This window comes from Paralichthys olivaceus, chromosome 5 (assembly GCF_024713975.1).
Source record: "Paralichthys olivaceus isolate ysfri-2021 chromosome 5, ASM2471397v2, whole genome shotgun sequence".
Lineage (NCBI taxonomy): Eukaryota > Metazoa > Chordata > Actinopteri > Pleuronectiformes > Paralichthyidae > Paralichthys > Paralichthys olivaceus.
Window position 1 is genome coordinate 10,534,934 of NC_091097.1, and position 21,967 is coordinate 10,556,900.

General features: G+C 42.3%; 1 protein-coding gene across 1 annotated transcript in view; it reads right to left on the reverse strand.

Moving 5' to 3' along the window:
• Positions 1–21,967, reverse strand: part of LOC109634009 (hemicentin-1) — a 45,019-nt gene that overhangs the window by 15,115 nt on the left and 7,937 nt on the right. Inside the window, exons 3-9 of the mRNA XM_069525255.1 lie at positions 11,630–11,738; positions 5,099–6,909; positions 3,556–3,819; positions 2,802–3,116; positions 2,319–2,543; positions 1,849–2,076; positions 1,482–1,745 (exon numbers count right to left, since the gene is read on the reverse strand). Coding sequence (XP_069381356.1) covers positions 1,482–1,745; positions 1,849–2,076; positions 2,319–2,543; positions 2,802–3,116; positions 3,556–3,819; positions 5,099–5,291 — 1,489 coding nt within the window. The 5' untranslated portion in view covers positions 5,292–6,909; positions 11,630–11,738. The remainder of the gene's footprint in view (positions 1–1,481; positions 1,746–1,848; positions 2,077–2,318; positions 2,544–2,801; positions 3,117–3,555; positions 3,820–5,098; positions 6,910–11,629; positions 11,739–21,967) is intronic.

The following is a 21,967-nucleotide window of genomic DNA, read 5'->3' on the forward strand; positions in this document are numbered from 1 at the left end:
ATTATTGTCTTTTGTTCCCATTTAAATCACACGGAACATTTAACATGGATATGACTCATTACATCCAGACTTTCCAGTCTCCTCTTTATTTTTAAACTGGGAGTCAGTTCGGGCTACACAAACCAGACCAACACACTCCCAGCCTTTTTCCATTGAACTAATCGAGACATTTCAGAGAAAACTGATCTGCTCAACTTACTCGAGTCTGTCCCGTTGCAAAGCGACAGCAGCAGCTCTACTGTCAAAACCACTGGAAGCAGGCGAAGAGAGTTTAGATCCGTCATTGGAACAACTGAGAGGAGCTTTGTTTGTCTGTTTCACTGACTCCTGCAGGAGCACAACCAGCGCAGACCTGTGGACTTTTCGTTTTTTCGGGGGGGAAAGCTAAGAAGCTAAGAAGTTATTATGGCTGCATGTTCTCACTGCTCAGTCTGAGCCTGCCCCCTGTCCCGCATCATCACCGGGGAGGAAACCCCTCCCCCTCCAGCAACACACACACACACACACACACACACACACACACACACGTTTATACTTCTATCTTAGTGAGGACATTCATCGGCATGATGCATTCCCCAGCCCCTAATCCTAACTCTAACCATCCAAACTAAATCCCTAACCCTAACCCTTAACCTAAGATAAAGCTAATTCTAGTCTTAACCCCCAAACAGTCCATTAAAGGGGGGGGGGGGGGGTCCTCACAAAGATAGCTGTACAAGAGTACACACACGCACACACATCAAAATAACCAACTAAATGCCTAACCCTTACAATCTATATACAATATATTATTGTTGAATATTATGTTTTTATCTGATTCAGTTCATTCCTCTTACTCAACCTTTGTCGTCCCCTTTGTTTTTCTTTAAATACGTTGTATGTCGGTCTGTTTATTATTGTTGATTCAGTGTATTAATTACAGTAATCTGTCACAGCATACCTTAACCTTTTTAATTAAACAACCAGGGGGAGACCGTCGAGAGCCCGAAGGAATTATTATTAGAAAGTAAACTCCCTCCGCCTTGCTGACTTGGTGTCTTTTTAATTTGAGATTTTTATTTAAAGGGATAGTTCACCCAGAACACTGAAGGAGTCTCAGGAGTAAACAGCATTGCAGCCAAAAGCACAAAGTACATTTTGTCTCATTTTAGTAATTTTAGGTGGTTGACATCACTCTGATCCATGATCAAGTGCAACATTTTTCAGTGAGTTTGGTTCTAATTTGTTATTTTATGCTATATATACGGGGAGCAACATCATGATTGACAGCTGAGACTGTCTCGCGCATGGTCAAGCGTGTGTATCAGTGGGACCTCAATACTGTAATTCCACTCCACGATAACTATATTGCAAAGCAAATCAAAAACCCAAGATAGTCTGGAATGTCTGAAAATGACAATGAATGGTTGTTGAGATATTTCAGTGAGTGCATCAGGCCCTTTCTTTAATATGGTTGCTATATTACAGTATATTGACCTTACCTGTCACATCGACACTGGCTGTTTTAGAGACATTTCCTATCCCATTAAAGGCGTTACACTTGTAGGAGCCCATGTTGTACGGAGTGGCATTGTAGATGAGCAGACGGGACACTCCGTCTTCATTTTCCTCCTTTACATTGGCGGCTTTGTAATAATCCCACCTATATTCTGGTCGTGGGTTTCCCATAGAGGAGCATTTCAGCCACGCAGTAGAACCCATCTCAACTTTGGAGTCTTCGAGCTCTACTATGGGTGAGGGTGGGTCTGCGGACAATTGAATCCAGATCGGTCAGAAAGAAAGCAAAGGCAAATTCACCAGTGTAAAAGACAGAACCTTTCACTCATAATTCTCATTAATTTAACTTACACATGACATTAATCTCCACTGTCACATTGGTACTTGTCAGATTGTTTGAAGCTACGATCACGTACAGCCCTGTGTCGCTTCTTGTTAGGTACTCTGAAAGTTCCACCTCTTCACCATCTTTGTACCACACTGTTTCAGGTTTAGGATAGCCCACAACCGTGCAGTTCAGGTTGAGAGGAGTGTTCTCCAGTGCAGTGTAAGAGCCTGAACACCACAGCTCTGGTCCATCTGAAAGCGAAATTAAACATTTTGTATTTGTATATGTCAGCACACAAGTCAACATAATAGATAACATATGTCTGGTTGTATTTTAGACATTTCAGTGAATAATTGTTACATATTAAATCTTTTGAACAACAAAACCACAACGTAGTAACTGCAAACACTGCAAAAAAGGACACTCTTATAGAAAATATTGAGAGTTTCAGTATTGTGGTAGATTTGCAATAGAAACTGAATGTGACACTCACACATTACCAGAACCTGGATTGTTTTGTTGATGATGGAAGCACCTTGGGCCTCAACATAGTACAGCCCAGCGTTCTTCCTGGTCAGAGGGATGCTGGGGTTTATTGGCTCCCCATCTTTCATCCATCTGAATGAGGGGGTTGGATTTCCTTCCACTGGACACCGACTCTCCAAAGTTTCCCCTTCCAGTACATTAACAATGGCAGAACATTGTACTTCTGGTCCATCTATACAGAAGCAAATACATTAAATCACTTTTATACTATTTTGCTTTTATTTACTAGATGAAAAGCAGTAAGAATACAACTGTACAGCCTTATTACACTGAGAAACTAAAATGTATTATTGCCAACTGAGAATTAGGGCTGCAGCTGAAAAATATAATTTTCTTACAAAATAAATCTGATGGTTACTTTTTTAACTGATGCACTGACTATACATTTAGGCTATAAAACAAAACACTGTGTAAAAACCAAAATACTTACAGTTAACTGTAATATTTATCTCTTGTGATGACACACTCAGTTGTGGCCCCTCTGGCCTGAGGTCCATGTGTGCCTCGCATCTGAATTTGACTCCATTGTCACGTCTAGTCGGTGTAAAACTGTAGACAGATAGCTGATCTCCTGGTGTCTTAATGGGATTGAACGTGCTTGGACTATCTCCTTTGTACCATGTGACAGTAAGATTTTCTATAGGTGCCACCTGTTGGATTTTACATGTGAGGGTATATTGCTCGTTTTCTCTCATCACACCATCGGAGCCACTGCTGGAGCTGATGAGTATTTTTTCCGGGAACCCTAAAGGAAAAAGTAGATGTTATCCGCATAGCACACTAGTTTTGGCCCAGATGTGGCCCACACTGTCCCACTGCCACATTGTCATCAAGCCCACACACCGCATGGAATGAACCAGATCTGGGCCACAAACTGTATAAGCCATAGCAATGCCACCTATCAACCAGAGGTGCCAAAGGTTGCCCTAAATTTGTTTTTGCCACATGGAGAACTTTGGGTTCATATCCAGATTACACTGTGCCTAGAGCACAAGGTGTTTGCCAGAAAATGTGCTCTATTGGCATATTAAGGCCACATTTTACATGTCACATATTTTGCATGTGGGCCTCTTTAGGCTCACATCCATTTGAGGGCCAGAAGTGGCCCATATCCAGATGCTATGTGGGTATGAAACACAATCACAGCGTCTGTCCACTCTGTTCTGATTAAGAAAAAGACTTACTGTAAATAACAACTTTTAGTTCCCTACTGCACTGTCCAACTGCCATATTTAAAAAGCACATGGGAGAGATGTTCCAGTCCGTCAGGTTCTCCACATTCCAATTCAAATGGTTGACCGGTGCTAGACTTTTGCCTCCTTGTGTTGCCTCCCATCCCATTCCCTTTATCTGGGTCTCTGATGTGCTGCAGTTCACTGAGACAGGGTCTCCATATCTTACCACAACTGCAGGGGGGCTCAGCTCAATGGGACAAGTGGCTTGCACACCTACAGAATAGAAGTGCAGGTAAATGTTATGTTTATATACGTGGAACATTTCATTGTATCTTTTACTTCTTTTATATTGTCGACAGGTGAATAAAAGGAGGTTTATCCCAAAACTGCAGCTCACTAAGGTTTTGATGTATGTCAAAGAAGAGCTTTAGTTATATTATCAAAAGGAGCAATTTTAACCATCTTGATTTTCACAGTTTGCTATCACCAATAGATTATAACCATTCCTCATTATATTACTTGTACACCAAACATTATTTTCTACTCACAGAACCTATAGTATTAGAAAAGGAAAACTAATTGTGGCCGCAGTGCCAAAGATAAACTAAATTAAACGTTCTCAATCTAATCCAGTCAGAAATACTCTTTATACAATAAATATATTGTGTTTTCTAATCACATATTGATTTAACCTGAAAACTTTCATTGATGTGCAAACGAATACAGAAATGACCTAATCTAGTTTAATGTGAGAGATGTGAAAAGGACAAATAATATGATATATTAAACAAATATATAACTGAATAAATTATGAGGGTGGTGATTATTCATTAAAATTGAAGGGGAACTGCAATTTCACTCTCTGTGTATCTTCATGTACTTTGCCCAAAATGACCAACCCTAAGTACTTAAAAACAAAGGTTTAACTTTTAACTTAATATCCAAGATTTTATTTTTAAATACATTTAAAATGTTTCTTTAACACAAAACAATGATCAGATACACCTGACCTTTAACAGTTGCTGGTTTACAGTCAATGTGGTGTCACCCCTCTAAATCCTCCCAATAACCAGTGAGAAAATAAACATGAGCATTCCTCCAGCTTCTTTTCGAGATGCACAGTGATAAGCAGACTGCACTGTTACAGAAACAGGCTCGTATTTAGAAGAATCAAACTTTTATTTTCTAGGAGGTAAGGTTGATAGTATTACGTAATGTACAAACTCTGACATCAAACACATTATTTATGGAATGGTCTTGTTGGTTTATGTGAAACTTCTTTTTTCTGAAACACCACTTTACTCTCTTTGTCACATGACACCGCTCCCTTCTGGTTTAAGTTAAGTTCTGCACCCCACGTAATACTTTAATGAATGCTGATGGCTGCACGCTGCTCTGATGGAGGACAATCGAATATAAAAGAGGTGATAAGAGCGACTTTTACAAAGAGCCCGGTTTATCATGCACGACGAGACACAATAGATTTTAGGGTCTACTTTACTGCGCACTTTGACCATTGTTCCGGTTAATAAAGTGAGCGCATGCAGCCTACCTGTCGCAGTGAGAATGAACCCCACGAAAAACGGAACAAGTGATGTTGCCTGACTCATTTGATTTGAACAATGTTCCTCCTGTGGTTTAGTCCAGCTCTGCTCGGCTGCTATGCTCTGATCACACTGTCCACGAAACCAATGAAGTGCATTTAGAGCCGAGGCACAGAGAGAGATATTGTTCTGCCAACACATTCATACTTAAGCTCTCTCTCTTTCTCTCTCTCTTTCTCTCTCTCTTTCTCTCTAAGCAAGCACACATACACACTCCCACTTGGGTCTGTGTGTGTGTGTGTGTGGGGGGGGGGGGGGGTTGTACATTCATGAGTCAGACAGTGTTACATAGCCTGCAGTTGTGATGTATTTCTCAGCACATGTGAACACATCAGAATACTCAAATTATATAAATAATATAAGTCCAATAAATTAACAGTTATGCCACTTATATATTAAAATATGTCTCTTTGATGCACGTGTTTACATGTTTTACTGATGTAATGTTCGTCACTATCAAACCTCAAACAAGAAAAACACATAGTCATAACAAAGACATTCAAAATGATATGACAAATCAGAACTATATGTCTGAAACATTTCACTGTAAACTGCACAACATTAGAAGGAAACACGTGAAGAAAAGAAAAAAAGTACTTCCTGGACTTGTCACCACTATTAAAGCATCTTGATTAGTTTGCTAGAGTTCAAACTTTCCAGCAGTATGATGCAGTTGTTACTGTGATGTGGTTCAGCTGGTGCATAATGTGAAACTTGAAGCTGACTTAGTTTAAGATAAGTTTTACTGCAAATGTACATGTCATGTATTTATTCTATTTTAGGATTAAAACAGATATTTACACAAAGCACTGTTTCTTTACCACTAAAGAAAGCTTTAAAATTAAAAGAAAAACTTGATGACAGTGATGGTATCAATTCCATCTCTCAATCAGGCCAAACTATTATTCTTTATGCGGGCTGGCAGGCTTTAACATGCCCACGCTGTAAGGTCACCAGCACATTCACACCCACACACCCACATCTCGAGACAGATTGTGTGTTTTCAGCTCTCCTAGCTCCACGTCTTCATATTTCACTCAGAACGTTGTTAGAAACAAAACTGGCCATTTGGTACTTCTGATCCATTTTTGATGTGACAGTGTTTTCAGACACGGCTCTGATGTCTTCCTTTAAGATACAAAAGCTCATTAACTCTATAGTGCATTGTTAGGATGTGTGGGCGGGTGTGTTTGGCAGTGGAGTGGGTATGGGTTTCTTGTAAAAATAAAAATGTTGTCTCATTTCCCAAGAACATTCCTGCATTAATAATGCCTCTGACTCTCAGGAAGACTGAACCCTGGAATTTCCACACACTACATGGCATACTGTCACATCCTGCTTTTAGTTTTTTATTTCAAGTGCAGGAAATGCAGCGTATTCAGGATATGAATTCCTTGAAATTGAGATCATTTTGCCTTGAAATACGGATGAAGTGAACGTAGGGATGTTTATCACGAGTCACCTTGGGGAGGTTGAATTTGAGAAATACATGTCAAAATAAATACGAAATCTAGAGACCGAGTCACTGACTCTTCAAGAATGCAAAGATAGTGTGATGAAATTCTCCATGTTCTCTTGTGTGTGGCCCATGCAGAGACAGGATGAATAGAAACAGAACAAGGGTTTTTTTCAGAAGAGAGAATAAACAGCTGCACACAGCCAGTTGCCTTTAATCCAGCTGGGGTCAAAGGTTATTTGAAGAGTCCATCAGATGGGAGCAGAAGGAGAAGATAGAAGAAGATATGGAACAGGGGAGGCCCTGAAATACAAACAGGGGGCTTTGGTTAAGAAAACAAGCATTGAGATTCCAGTCATGTTGCTGAAACACTCCCTATTCAAAATAATCAAAAGAGGCATTACACACACTACTCTCTACTCTGAAGGCCAGGAGCCTTTTACACAATATCAGTGTTTCACTGCGAATTCAGAAGAAATAATAACATTTAGCTCCATCAAACAGAACTGAAATATTAAAAAGTATGTACAGATACTTCCTGTTGATGTTGAGAGGCTCGTCAGCTGCCTCAGAGTCATTTCCTCATCATATGGATTCAGTGTGTTCAGGCTATTACACGTCTGTCAACAAGTGATAATAATGTTGTGATAATGTGACAGTCCTTTTCTGGCAGTACAGCCATTTCAGGTTGACAAGACAATGGTCAGATATTATTTTCTCCGTTCTCTAAAATAAAGACATCATTAATTTTTGCCACAGTACATTATTACCTCTACCAAGGAGCTTATGTTTTCACCCCTGTCTGTTTGTCTGTTGATTGGTTTGTGAACAAGATTACACAAAAACAGCTGGATGGATTTCCATTAAACTTGATGGTAGGATGTGGTTTGGCTAAATGAAGAACCTAATACATTTTGGTGCAGATCAGGGGGTGAATCCAGGAATATTTTTCGCTATATTTTCATTGGTTTCCAAGAAATTAATTAATGGGTCTTGATTAAAAAAAATCCAGACCCTGTGGTATGTGCTCTACTGAGTGTAATACTATGTTCAAGATTATTTTGTTTATATAGAAGAGGAGAGAAGAGTTAACCAAACAAAGAGAGATCTCTTAGTCACACAAATCTATTTCCCCATCCTCTAAAAGAAAGACTAATTTATCTTTCCACAGTAGATTCTTTATTTGAGTGTCTCAAAATCTAACCTCAGACTATAAAACGAAACAAAAAGTAGCATGAGGAAATCCCCCTTCAATGTAAAAGGCACAAGAGTCTCACGAAAACCTCTCCAAATTCCATTTAACTCATTTATGGGTATCAGCACCGGTCATGCTAATGTGAATGTTCTTTGTAGACATGCCAGGATACAAGAACATTGAGTGGGACGATGAGGGGAATGAATGAGCTGTCTGCACAAATTAACTCCAGAGATGATATCAGGAACTCCAGGTGGCGACATTAACCCTTTAAATACATGTACATCTGAGTACATGTAGAGGAGTGACGTCACAGGACCATGCAGAGACTAATGACTTGTCAGAACACTGACAGAGTGACCTTGTACTTTCAGAGATAAACCCACATCAGCCGTCGTGTCCAGATGCTATTTCTCACCCACTCTCTATCTGTGTTATAAAACAGAGTGGGTATTTAATGTTTAACCAGTAGAATAACAAACTCTCACTTTGAAAACATATGAGTGTTATCTGTTTATTGTAATGTGATCATGGAAAATGCATGAGTCCAACCGAGATCCCTTTGTGTCCTCAGATTCTTCGGTCTCTGCTGACATTTGAAGCTGTTTTTTTTAATTTGGTGCAAGAGAAAAGATTCCAGTGGCTGGACACAGTGGACTGGGTTTTCTAGGATGGAGTTTTTTAGACAGCACATAAATAACACTCTGCCCTACTAGTTTCGTTGTAACCAAGTTGTTAAACTGTTGCGAAAGTGAGTCTCATACTCATTGGATAATTGGCAGAGGTTCATAAGGACTTCCGAGTAAAACCTCAACATGCTGTTATACAAAACAATGCATTTGTTTTTAAATTCCACTGTAGTTTGAATCTAGTTTCAACACACTGTCATTTCACTGCAGAAACCACAGTGCACCCTCACTCCCCCTGAGAGTTAACACTCTACATACCACAATGTTGAGAGACAAGATTAATTCCCCTGCCAAGGTCTGCATTCTTCCCATATTAATAAAACTGAGCACAGTTCATTTCTGGAATTCATGTTTGCCTTTTGGGAAAGATCTGTTATCCTGAAACTGAAACAAAAAGTGAGATGACTACAGAGATTGCAGACTTCCAGATACTTCTTTGTGCAAAACTTTGTGTGATAACATTGTAATGATTTTATTATTACAGCAAACATGCAACTTTCATTTTTTAATCAAATGTTAAGGGAGCAATGAGCATACTCTATGAAATGTATACATAAAAAATGTAGTCCTCTCTGTATAGAAAGGACATAAAATCTTTCCTTCATGGTTATTCTCCATATTTAAATCCAGAATGTATTTATAGAGATTAATGTGGAACCAGCTCATTTGCCCGACAACATACAACACAAAATCTTTGAGCTGCAAAGCAACAACAAGCTCAAGTTCTATCACTGTATATCCTGAGGATCTTCCATTATGACGAGCCATGCACTGAAGTTTGCGTTTGATAAACTGTCATCAACCTGGAAAACCAGCTGCAAGTATATCATCACTACCATCTGACATCAGATGCTTTGTCAAAGAGTTGGGTTCCAGCCATCGCATTTGTGAGGTTAGTGTGATATTAGTGTCTTCAGTTAATTGGTATGGCCCTTGAAGGACGTTATTAAACCTGAAATGGCCCTTGACAGGAAAAAGCATCACTTTCAGTATTAGCTGAGTGTAACATGTGCAGGAACCAGATAACAAACAGGAAGTATGGGATTTACTTTGGACAATTGAAAGGAGTCTACAAATAACAGGAAGAGTGTTCACTGTGAGTCATGCCAGAGATATAGAAAGTGCCTTGACTCCTCTGGTCCTGACCACTGGAAATCCCATTCAGAGGATCTCTTCCCTCATTAAAACCTCTGTTCTCTCTCTCAGTTTACTTGAAATGATCACAGTGTTAGCCTGGTCCGCTATCTCAGCCTCTCCATAACCTTTTCTTATTTGCAAAGGTCTTTCTTTGAGTCTGCGGTAATCTCTGCTTTCCATTGTAAAGTTGCTGGCCTAAACCATTCTGTCGCCCTAACTTTCTAATTTTATTCACCCCACCTTTTCCTTTTCAGTGTTTTACCCCCGACTTCTTTTAAATGCAATTGCTTTCTTCAGTTGGAATCTAACTCCTGGTGGTTTTTGAGAGTCTCAGCTGAGACTGAAGGTCTCCTTTCACAGTAATTACATTGTTTTGTCATTAATGTTTCGCACAGGGAGACCACTCCTGTAGAGCTCTGTCGTCTCCAAGAACAATCTCCCCTCACAGCCTGTCCCTTTGCTCGCCTGACGACCAAAAACAATTAGATCCATCCAGAAACTCACAGTTGTTGGGGGAGGATGAGTCAGAAGTGCTGTTAGACATCCCCCTGAAGTCGTTAAGTAAATAGGATACATTTTAGGTCTATCAGAAAACTTCAAATCGCTTGACTCATTTTTTTTTCAGGAAATCTGTGTTTTTTCTGCCCATTACAGCAATTTCAGAGAATCTAAAAAAGCAACTCAGCAGGTCAGATATTTGCTGACGGTTGGTTTGTGTGTGTCTAACTGGACATTACTGAGCCTGATGGCCCCAAGAGAGAATTATAACTCTACAACATAAAACTTGACATCATCGCCATATGGGAATGTTTAGAGTAGGTATGAGGAACCTTTTTCCAAGTGTCATTTTGATTTTGAATCACTGAATACACATCACACTAAGGTCTCTAATGTGCTGGCTGGAACTGCTTATTCGTCTTTGGGGAAGCAGATGTCAGATGGTAGTGATGATGATGACGCTATCAGCTGGTTTTCCAAGTTTGTGTCAGTCATTCTAGACGGAAACTGAATGTACAGTTTAGAGAAGTAGTGCTTACAATTGTAGGCTGTCACAAACTTCAGTGTATGTCTCCTGAGAATGGGAAAATCCTCAGGATACAGTACATACAGCTTGAAGTCTGTATTTTGTGTTGTATGTTGTAAGCTGCTTTTGTATTTAACAGCTTAGCAAATATGTTCAATTCCTGTTTGTTTACATGCTCTGAAACCTTTTGCTAAAATGCCTGCAGGAGTTTTACAAACTCATCAGCCTATTCAGAGAGTCCTGATATAGGCTTTTGTTTTTGCAAAGAAAATACGCAGAAACTGAGCAATGATCCCATGTGGCCAGAGAGCTGGTCAGTATTTGATATATCTGTTGTTTCATTGTGGACCAGAGAGAAAAACTGCTACATACTTTTCTTGAAATTAGACACACTGACAAAACAAAATCCTTTGTGCAAAATTCCACATCTACTTTCTGTTTCTACTTTCTTTTTCTACTTTCTTTTTCTACTTTCTTTTTCTACTTTCTTTTTCTTGACATTCAACATGATGCACGTCAGTAATGAAACATAACCTCTGCATATGTGTTGCATTCACCCTGCACATGACTCAGACAAGCATATAGCTGGGAGGGCCCACTATGAAAGTCTGTTGGTCTATAATTTTATATTATTTATCTTTATAGCAGAAAAAAGTAGTTGCTGTCAACTGTCAATTTGCTGCCTCCTCTTGTATTTATGAATCGTGGGTCAAATAGGCCTTGGAGGCCAGATACCCCTGATTCCTGGTGTAGTAGGCTGCGTGAGTAAAATAAAAAGTTTCACTCATGAGTAGTTTATTTTAACGAGACATTTATAAATTATATAACTAATAAGCCTCAATTGTATTCCCTTTTCCCAAGAGAAAAAGGGGTTTAGTAGAGGCATATGCTGAGTGCAGAGGCTGTGATAGATGATGTCACATATTCTGGGAGTAATAAAGTGGAAATATTTTTCCAGTTGGATGCAAAGACACACACCTACATCATCAGTCAGAGGTAAGAGTGATGCCAGGAGAGGTCCCCCAGAATCCTTTGCTTGAAATCCTCCAATGCATCGAAAAACATCTGCTCATGAGGCTGACTGCGTCTGCAGGGAGAAAGAAACACACATGAGAATGTTTGATCTCTTTGGCTCTTTGTGGAAGATCTATCTGAGAGTTCAGTAACTTCGCTGCAGAGGCCACTGAATGGAAGTCACAACTGAATTGAGTGATCTCTGGCTCCCCTACATGTTGAATCCAAGAAGGTGTTTCACATAATTTCTTTAGTAGGCTATTTACCAAACACTAAAGCTGTGTCTTATTCTTGTCTTTCACCACTAGATGGCAGCACAGTTTCAAATCACTTACCACAACTCTCACACACAACTTCTCTAACCGTTTTGCACGTTTGATCCCCACTGGCTGTGCAGAGATTTGTGGGGCAGACAGGGTTTTTGGTGGAGGTGGAGGAGGGGGGGGCGGCTGCTAACAGTTGGATATCATATGGATATGGGAAACCTCAGCAGTGGCAACCACAGCGACCACATACGCACACACTGAGGCCATAACAAAGCCTGTGGGAAAACCCAATTAGCGAGGTCAAAGTCAACTGGGTAGAAACGTGGGATCCCTGTTACTCAGATTTAATTTGAATCAATCATTATTGGTGGTGGGAGAGAGAGAGAGAGTGAAAGAGAGAGAGAGAGAGAGAGAGATAAGCTCACATGGGCTCACAGGCCTGAGCGTGTCCCTCATTTTTTTCTTTAAGGAACATTTTTCTTGACTATCAAATACTGATTAAATAGAAACTGCAAATGCTGCAAATCAAGCTCTTTACAGGAAATGTGATTCTGTGGCTGATCACCTACAGCAGCTCACAGTTCAGCTGCCTTCGCCAAGTAGGTTATGTTTTTAACCCCTTTCTGTTTGATAGTTGGTTATTTAGTCAGCAGGATTACGTACAATTTTCACTTGATTAACAATGCAAGATTGAGATTTTCACACTTCTCATATATCCATAAATTATCCATTCATGGATATTAATGAACAAATAGGCATACTTAGGAGACTGATATTTAAGATGGTTTGCTATTTGGTCCAGATCGAAATCAAAATCTGGATGTAATGAGTTTAAATGTAGTTTCATAAGGGAACTGTTGGACCTTGTCTTGTCTAGTTTTGTCTTGTTTGACCTTTTATGTTATTGTTGCAAATGCAAGAAACAGAATAATAGTTGTTTCCCCTTTAGTACATCTGCCTTGTTAAACAGAAGCGAGTTAATGCCATGTTTAAAATCATATTTTTGCATCTTGAATGTGTTTTTATTATTACATTGAGAACTTCGTATATGCCACAGAAAAACTGATGTTACTGCTTTTTGGAAAATGAATGTGAGAGATAAAAATTCTGTAAAACCACAAAATCTCCCAATCGCACCTGCAAGACTTTGTTTGTGTGTAGTGCTTTTTTATAAACCTACATCCATATCTTCTCTGTGCCATCCAGCTGTGGCTCTGCCAGTGGTGTATAGCTGTTAAAGAGATTATTGGTTTTACTGATGCAGGATAAAACCACAAAGACAGACAATTTCTCAGGCCTTTAAAATGGTAACAGGGTAATCCTCTGTTTGCGAGAACTTTAAACACAGAGATTCGCTGTCTTTCTGTGGTTTAATTTTAACTTGTTTGTTTTGGGCCATCTCCAATACGTGCTGCATATGGACACTTTCTCACAGAACTGCATGGCCCGAAGCTTTTCCCTACCCTCTCCAGCTCACTCTCTCTCTCTTCGTTGTTGTTGTATCGTCTCGTTTAATGTCCCTTTGCCCCTGCGAATGCTGGTGTATGGTCTGTCCATCTTCTCCTGCGAGGTGCCAGAGAAACACCCCAAAACAATGTTTGGAAATGTGTCAGTGACAGTTGCATTTCATCAAACCGCCGCCACTAAACTCCACAGTAAATAATAATTATTGAAAAAGCAAATAAGTTTCCACAGCAGCCAGATGAGCTGTAGCACTGGTTTTAAAGAGATTAGCATTTTAAAAAACAACGCCCGAGGGAGTTTGGCCGTCTACCATGTCCCAGGGCATTTTAGTGTCTACACTGAGAAACAGATAAGACCCTAATGATTGACCTTTTACGGATTAATAGAGTGCAGCTTGGGACATTGCATGAAACATAAATCTGAGATTGTGACATTGAATCATTTAGTGAGGGTCACAGAGAGGGGGGGGGGGGGGGCGATGGTAACACAAGCTAGCTCCTGAGAGTGGCTATTGATTTTCATAGAACTAGAATGAAAGGGGAGAAAAGAGAAACACCGACTGGATTGCAATAAACAGATGAGGAACAGCCCATTGGGGCAGCTGACACTAGATACCCAAAGGTCCAACCCAGGGATGTAGACAAATGAAACCTAATAGTATTTACCACCACTACCCATCTGGACAGAGAACAGCTGCCGGGGACTTTGTTATCCTGTTTGTGAGCACACCTTCTTTTCTCAACTGTCAGCAGGCCGTTTTTCTAAACCACACCCATGCTCCTCGCGCAACTTTTCATTTGAAACCCTGCTGGTTAGAGCAAAGAGAGGACAGATCAGCGATTACCCTCTGAAAGGGAAAGGTTGCTGTGGTGCTTTTTGTGGGCACAGTAGGAGCTTGAAAGGTCTCGTGACCCACCCCCTCCTCAGCGGCCTCCAGATCACCATTAACACCATGCGAGAAGGGGCACTGACTTCCAAGGGTTGAGCTGGAGAGTACAACATCTCAACATCTGGAAGGCATTATGCTGTTGCCGCCCGAGGGTGAAACACAGGGAGACGATGACGGGGGAGTGAGTGTGTGTGTGTGTAAGTGTGTGTGCTTTGACCAATCTATGTGTGTGTGTTTTATGGAGTTAATTGCATTGTTGTGTGAGAGTTAGGGTATGAAAGCATGACCTCTTGAGAAATGCTCAGAGTTAAAGGAGGGTGGCATTGGGAAGTCAGATGTGTGAGATGGAGCGAGATTACAGTGAGGCCTTTCTATGTGTGCTGGAAGGGTTGAGTATGGGCGCTCGTGCACGTAGCTGTATGGCTCTTTGTTCGTGCGACTTGTTTGAAGACTCGGTCTCTGACTGGGCGGCAGGATGTAGGGATCTGGACCCTTGGCAACAGAGCTGCTCCATCTGAGCCCAGCCTGAAACAAGATGGCTTTGTATGTGCGATCACCATCCTGCCCCTCCCTTCCTTCCCCCAACCTCTACCTACAGTACGGGGCTGCAGCCTTAGGCACTGCGCACCAGGTGCTCCCCCTCACAACAGACTCACAGCAGCTCTGGTCCTACTGCCTATAGGGACCAGAAGTTACCTCAGAGCAACCTGATCTTCCCTGGGACCGAAGGCCGCCCGCTCTTTAATCAAGAGGACTCTGACATCAGCCAGAAGCCAGAGGGAGGCAGGCCAGCTGACAGGGAGCAGCATGTGATACCACAAGTCATTTCATATACCATATACGAGACGCATCCCTTTTTCTACTAAAGTGCTTTATTGTGACAGGATGACAGTCTTAAAAGCTCAACAGACAATCATCTGGCTTGTAGCTGGCTTTTTTTTGTTGGTCATAAATGAGACCGGCCTCAGGGCGAAGCAAAGCATTCTGGCATATGGAGTCCTGATCCTTATCTGAACCCGTGGATCGGTGCATAAAAGTGGGATTCTAAGTCTGCGAACTGGCTCGGATAGCAATTACTAACTGACACGCATGTGATTAATGAAAAGCAGAGAGTTTTGTCTGAGACGGGAACATTCTCAGCCATTTTGTGAGATTTTTCCTGGCTGTGGAGCCTTCGCACCCCCACCCCTTTTGACAATCTTTTTCTTTTTTTTAAGAGAGAGCCCAGTCCTCTCCATAACATGAACACATGCTGTGCTCCGCCAAATGCCTCAGGCTCACAAGAGACATGCACTGTACACTCTCCCCCCCCCCCCCCCCCCCACACACAACCTGTCATCCACTCCTCTGCCCCCACTGCAAGTCCCACTCCTCCTTTTTTTGCCCCCCTCCCTCTCCCCGCCGTGGCCCGCCATCAGTCGGCTGTTATTGAGCAGGCATTTCACAGACACTCCCACTGAGACCGATGACCTCATCAGTGGGCAGGAAGTCAGAGGGTTCAAGTTCCTCCTGTGAGAGCAATCCCACACATCTCTGCGTATTTGATTCAGGAGAGGGGGCCATGGGGGTGTGGAGTCCCCGCGCTCACTAGTTTCTCACTATCAGCCCATGCCACATCATCATCATCATTGTCATCACATGACCGTGGACTCTGGCGCGAGCTATTCTGGAGGGGGAACAATTTATAGTGGAAACTAGCAAGATCCAGGTGTCTCTACTCCCCCCCATCTCTGAACGGTTGCAACGTGGCAGTGGAACAATGTGGAGGAAGAGGTCAGATTAGAAAAGAAAGGAGAGAAGAGGAAGGAGCTGTGAACAAATGACAAAGAGGTTGGGTATATTTAACCATTAAAGGACAAAGATGTGGCGTGAATGAGTGTCAGCAGACAAAGACACTCTGTTTTCCCTGTGTGTCGTCCTACATCAGGGAATAATCATTAATGTGAAACATCAGGGACAGTCAAAGTGATTGGTGGCTTTCCCCCTGAAGTGGGTCAATGACCTTGACTGTTTGTCAGTCCCTTCCTGCCAAAGTTCTGTTGCCTCAACAAATGACATCAGTGGAAATATGAACCAACACTGATAGAACTCCAAGCAGGACACACCCACCTGAGCTGATCATGGAGAGCAAACTAATGTCTTATTTCTTCCTGGCTTTGGTGGAAAATTCAAATATGCATCCCTCCCTCATCGAGCCACTCAATATTTTTAGTATCCTCAAGTATTGATCCATTTCTGTTCAACCCATGAAAATATGGTGTGTGAGGACATGTTCAGCAGATCAATGGAACACTAATTAAATGCATCCTGGAGCTAAATCATGCTGACATAAAATGCATGCTACCAAGCATAAATCCAGATTATACATTAGCCTGAAAGTCCAACAATAACCAAGGACTCGGGAGTTGTAAACACACGTTCTGACTAATTTGTTTCATATTCCAGACACACCTCCCACTCTGCCTCATTTGGGGAGCCAAAAGTTGCAACACGTTTGTTACCGGCAGGTCTTGCCTTGCGCTGACTCTGCAAAAAAGTGATTCAGCTCCAGAGGGCTGCGCCTGGGCTTGGCCACTCCCGGCCTTTGCACAGCACAAAGGCAAGAGAAAGAAATACACAGACAAAGAATAAACAGTGAGCCCCGGAGGAGCTCACAAGACCTGGCAAAAATCAAATGGAGGGTGTGAATGTGTGTGTGTGTGTGTGTGTGTGTGTGTGTGTGTGTGAGCTGGGCAGGAACTCAGCTCATCACAGATCTCTGCCGAAGGGGGAACATTGACAAGATTGTGCCCAGATGTGTGGGAGGGCGGCTGAGCTCAACAGTCACATCTAGTGTTTGTGAATTTGTTCCAACTCTTCAGTCACGGTCCATTCTCCTCAATAAATCTGCCGTACTTCCAGGCACTTGGCATCAGTGACGCGATCACTGATTCTAGCACGAACAAATAATGAGCTTCTCTGACCCTCTGATAGCCTGAATGAGGAGGTGCTTGCACAAAGCTTTACAGTAAGAAAAAAGAGAGAGTAGAATAAGGAAGCTTTCAAGGGTAGTTTTATCTCAGACTTATCATTTGGGAAAAAGGAATGCTATGATAAAGTGATGCAATTTAAACAGCACCAAATGTCTGTGAGGCCCCACTGTCACAAGCCATATCACAATCAGGCTACTCTGCGTCGGATGTGCAGTCAGTGTGGAGGCCCAGTGTGTTTTAAGGGCCTTCTCTCCCCCTCGGTCGGACTCTGAGCCAATATTCATACTTTAGTGAAACAGAACATTCAGATGGAGACTGCAGGAAGACTGGGAGGACATTCACTGATAAACTCTGAACCCTCACAATGAGAACATTCAGACTTTGCAGCCAGGGATGAGCTGCTCTCACTCAGCACCCAACAGGTCACCACCATGATGCCTCCGGTTTTGAACCGCAGATTAGGGTCGCTTTCGTCATTCAGCGTAGATCTAATAATGCACTTACTTGTACAGACAATGTACCTCACTGTCATATGAAATGAGAGCACGTCGAAGAGACGTCACTATCCACAGGAGTCAATAAAGTTCTGTGTGTAAATGTGTGATGTACATTTAATGTCTCCAGAATTTGGCCCGGACTTTCTCCAGAGTTTGCCTCTCACGCATGAACAATGCAGTGAGAGATCCTCCGGGAGACATGTGCACAAACGCCCAGAAATCTCTTTAGCATTCAGGTGAGGGGTGGTGCAGCAGGCAGAGGCGGGACATAGTGGAATGATTCCCGTGCGGGGATCAAGTGTTTTTGTTTCCAGCACATTGACACCGCTGTCAGCTCTTATCACCAAACACTCTCTTGACATATTCGTCATGTGCATTTTACATGTTTGGCACCGATTTTTTATCCTGAGGTATTTTTCATTTAGATTTAGATTTCTTTTAGCCGGATGAACTGCGGAGACAGTCCAGAGACTCTCACTTAGACATTTACGTTCACACATACAGGCCCTCCGGAAAATATCCGGAGGATCTCCAGGGTTCAGTATGAGTCTGAAAGCAGTTGGGAAAACATTGAGAGAGAAGAGGAGTGATAGACAAAGCATGTGAAAGTGAGAGAGAGTGTGTCTGAGGAGATAAAGGGCAGGTCGTTGGAGTCTGGCAGCTCCAGGGTCAAGAAGGTCAGGGCTGATGTAGACGTCATGAACCCGCCGCTGTGTGGGAACATTGGAGGGGAAAAAAGGAACAGGGAATATTTTCAGGTCTGTTTGGGATAATTGAAGTGTGTCCTTCAGCTGGAGTGTGTGTCAGCGGAGCGTTGGTCCTCCAGAGAGAGGAGAAGAAGAAGTGGGGGGAAGAAGAGGATGGAAGGAGAGAGAGAGAGAAGGGATTTGGTCCTCGAGCAGGTCTGGTTCCCATTAGACCAGAGGCCCGGGGTCGGTTTGTTTGTACAGGCAGAGCGTCCCAGAGGAGAACTGAGGCGGCCTGATGTTGCTCCTCCCAACTGGGTCGCCATGGAGAGAATATCAGCTGCAGTGCTTTGCTCTCTCACCCCTCCTGTCCCTCCTTCCCATCCACCCACCCACCCTTCTGGAACAAAGTCCAAACGGGTCTTCTAAACTGTTTACGGATGTTCTCTGTTTATGTGTTATTCATGAGAGCCGTGCCGAGAGTTCCTGTCAGAGCCCTTGGACCTACTGTCCCAGAAACCGAGCCATGTGATGGATATGTCATACATAGGCGAACCTAACCCTGTGTGTTAATCTGCTCGCCTGTGTCTAATGGGCATGCAGAGACAGGTCTATCCCTCACATGGGTTGGGCTACAGCCCTGCAGTCACACGCTCCTTTTAGGCCTAAACACAGGCCAATCAATAAAAACTTTTCCACGAGTACTGTACAACAATGCTTGTGTAACATTTGTTTCCATTAGCGTGTTGTGTCATGGAACATTTTCCCATTATAAATTTTGCAGCTCTGTCCTGTGAGTTTTTTTTTATGTGGATAAGTTTTGCAACTGGAGCCTCCCTCCAGCAATCCCCCCCGGCAGGAGTGTATAGTTGGGGGGGTTCTAGTTTGCTGCTGTGCTCACTATAAAAACACTGCCAGAAGATAGTCGTCAGTCAGACTTGACTGGCACCACTGTTGTGAATTACGGGCAATAAAGACCTAACAACACCATGACCCCATGCAGAAACACTAACAGGTAAAAAAAGAAAAGCAGGGAGACTGATTGAAGCCGCATGACTTTGACGCCACCGTGGTGTGACAGACAAGATCGTAAAGATCATAGCACACACTGAGTGACTCGAAGTGAAGCGGAGACTTGTTTAGATTGTGGTAAAATGGTGAGGAAGTTCTCATTTGTTCCCCTGCACAGTTTTAAAACAGTCAGAGGACAAGGGGGGTGAAGCCGGAGGGGCTCAGGGAAAGGGAAGAGGATGATGTTTCTCCCTCATTGCTCTGCAGGGAGCGGCTGTGGAGACGAACAGTGATTTATGGAAGACAGAACTTTGCAGCAACTTTTCCTGGAATTCCTGGCCATTCCGAGGGAGCAGTGGGACGGGGGAGTCGGGGGGTGTTGGCTGAGGACGGGGTTAAGGGGCAAGAGTGGTCAGGATAAGAGCAATATTTCACACACGCCGCGTTAAATCAATTCACCCCCAGAGCTGGAAAGCCATGAACATTCTGTCTTTTCCTTTTACAAGTGCCTTTGTCCAGATCCCTGGAGGTTAAAGGACTGTTTCTCTTAGGTGGAGACCTACAATTTAGTCGTGTTATTGGAACTGGTTGAGGTCAGCGGTGCGGATCTTTGGGTCACTATAGCTTTCACCTGAAGTACAAAGTCAAAGAAGAAAGCTGTAACTGTTTGGAGTTTGTCAAAACAGTAATAAAAGTGTCATGGTTGGTACAGGAGTCCCCTCCTGCTCTTTTTACACTTGGAGCAGTGTGAATAAGCTTGAACTGAGTCAGTGAAAAATGAGATAACTTTAAAAGTAGCACCTTGACTGGCTAACGTTTAAGTATCACACAAGGAAAACATACTGTTTTTAGAGGAGTATAAATAACTGGAAGGGTTCGTTTACAGATGGATTGGATACATTCAAATTTAGTGAAAAAGAAAAAAATACATGGTGGTCCTGTAGCTGCCATACCATGAGGAAGAATGTCGTTTTCAGTCTGTTTTAGGTTAGTGAGATCACTGCCAGTCATAGAAGAATCTGAGCTGTTAATTAAAGCCACATTTTCATTTTTGTTATCCAGCAGCGATTCACCAGTTTTATGGAGCGTTCTCTGTGGCAGCTGCCCAATTCAGCATTTCAGGGTTGCATGCTTGAACACGGACTCCCTGTCACACACACACATACATACACAGTACATGCCCACCTCTGACTTTGCATTTCCCTGAAAGGCTGAATGGTTATGGCAGCAGATGATGTCTCTATCAAACCTGAAGTGTGATTAGATCATTATGCAGCCTGTTTTGTTCCACCACGAAGACGTGTTTTTTGTTTTTTTTGCTCTAATGACTCACAAATCGTGAGGCAGAACCAGCCCAGCTGGCAAGCAGCAGCACGAGCAAACAGTCATCATTATGCGCAAACCTCACACACAGATGTGTGTATCCAGGGCGGACAGATCCAATGACGTTAGGCCTCCTCCACATTCGTCCAGTGAGAAATGAAATAGAGGGCGCCACACTTTAGTCATTATGGCTCATTGTTGACTAGAGAGGGGGAAAAGTGACAGCTACATATCATTAGCAAGTGTAGCAATTGTTTAGTAATGGGATATTGTGTGAGGGATGGGTTGCCAGGTCTTTAGCAAGTCTGTGAAATCTGGAGCTGTAGTTAATTATCTTTTAAAGTGTTCTTTATACTGTGTTTCTTCAGTGGTGTATGAAAGGATTAACTTGCAATTTGGTTCCCTCTCTGTGGTATCTGGTGAGTTTTCTTTAATTGCTGGGGTTATTACAGTTTTGGCTGCGGTTAAATAATTTTGAACTTGATTGGATGTGGCCGGTGAGGTCATAGTACAATTAGAGCGCGGTTGTATCAATATCACCAATCTTTTTGCCCGCAATTTCATTTTACTTCTCCACCTTCCGCCCTGATCCTGCCTGCTCATAGACTGTATATCTGCTCAAAGTGCTGAGAAAATTATTGCAACTTCTCAAACTGACGAAAGTCATTGGTTGTTCAAACCCACTGGCCTGGTTTAATCAACTCTAAGAGCCTCTGAAAGTATTTATGTGTAAAAATCCTAAATGGGTTTTATTTATTTAAAACTTTTTTTATGGCTACTTAAATAGCTTTGCATTACAGTTTTGCCATTCATCCATTCACAGATCATACACTGCTGCACACAAGCAGGGTTTCGTATCTTGTCAGAACCCAAGATAGTGGGTACGTCCCGCTCTAATGCATGTTGATTCTGTAACTTTCCTGTAAACAATCTCATGCACGATATGACTATATTTAAAGTTTATAAATATGTTTTTCTCATTTTATGTAGTTCTTATCACACTGTTTGTCCAAGTTTTCGTTTACCCAGTAAGTTTTGTTTTAATTTGTTATTTGATGCGATAAAAATGGAATTGACAGCTGAGACAAACTCAAGATTGGATAAACATGTGTATTGGCTCAACCTCATCACCGTGGCTCCATCCCTTGATCGCTACAGCGCAGACTCTAGTTCCAAATGCACAACTGGCAGCGT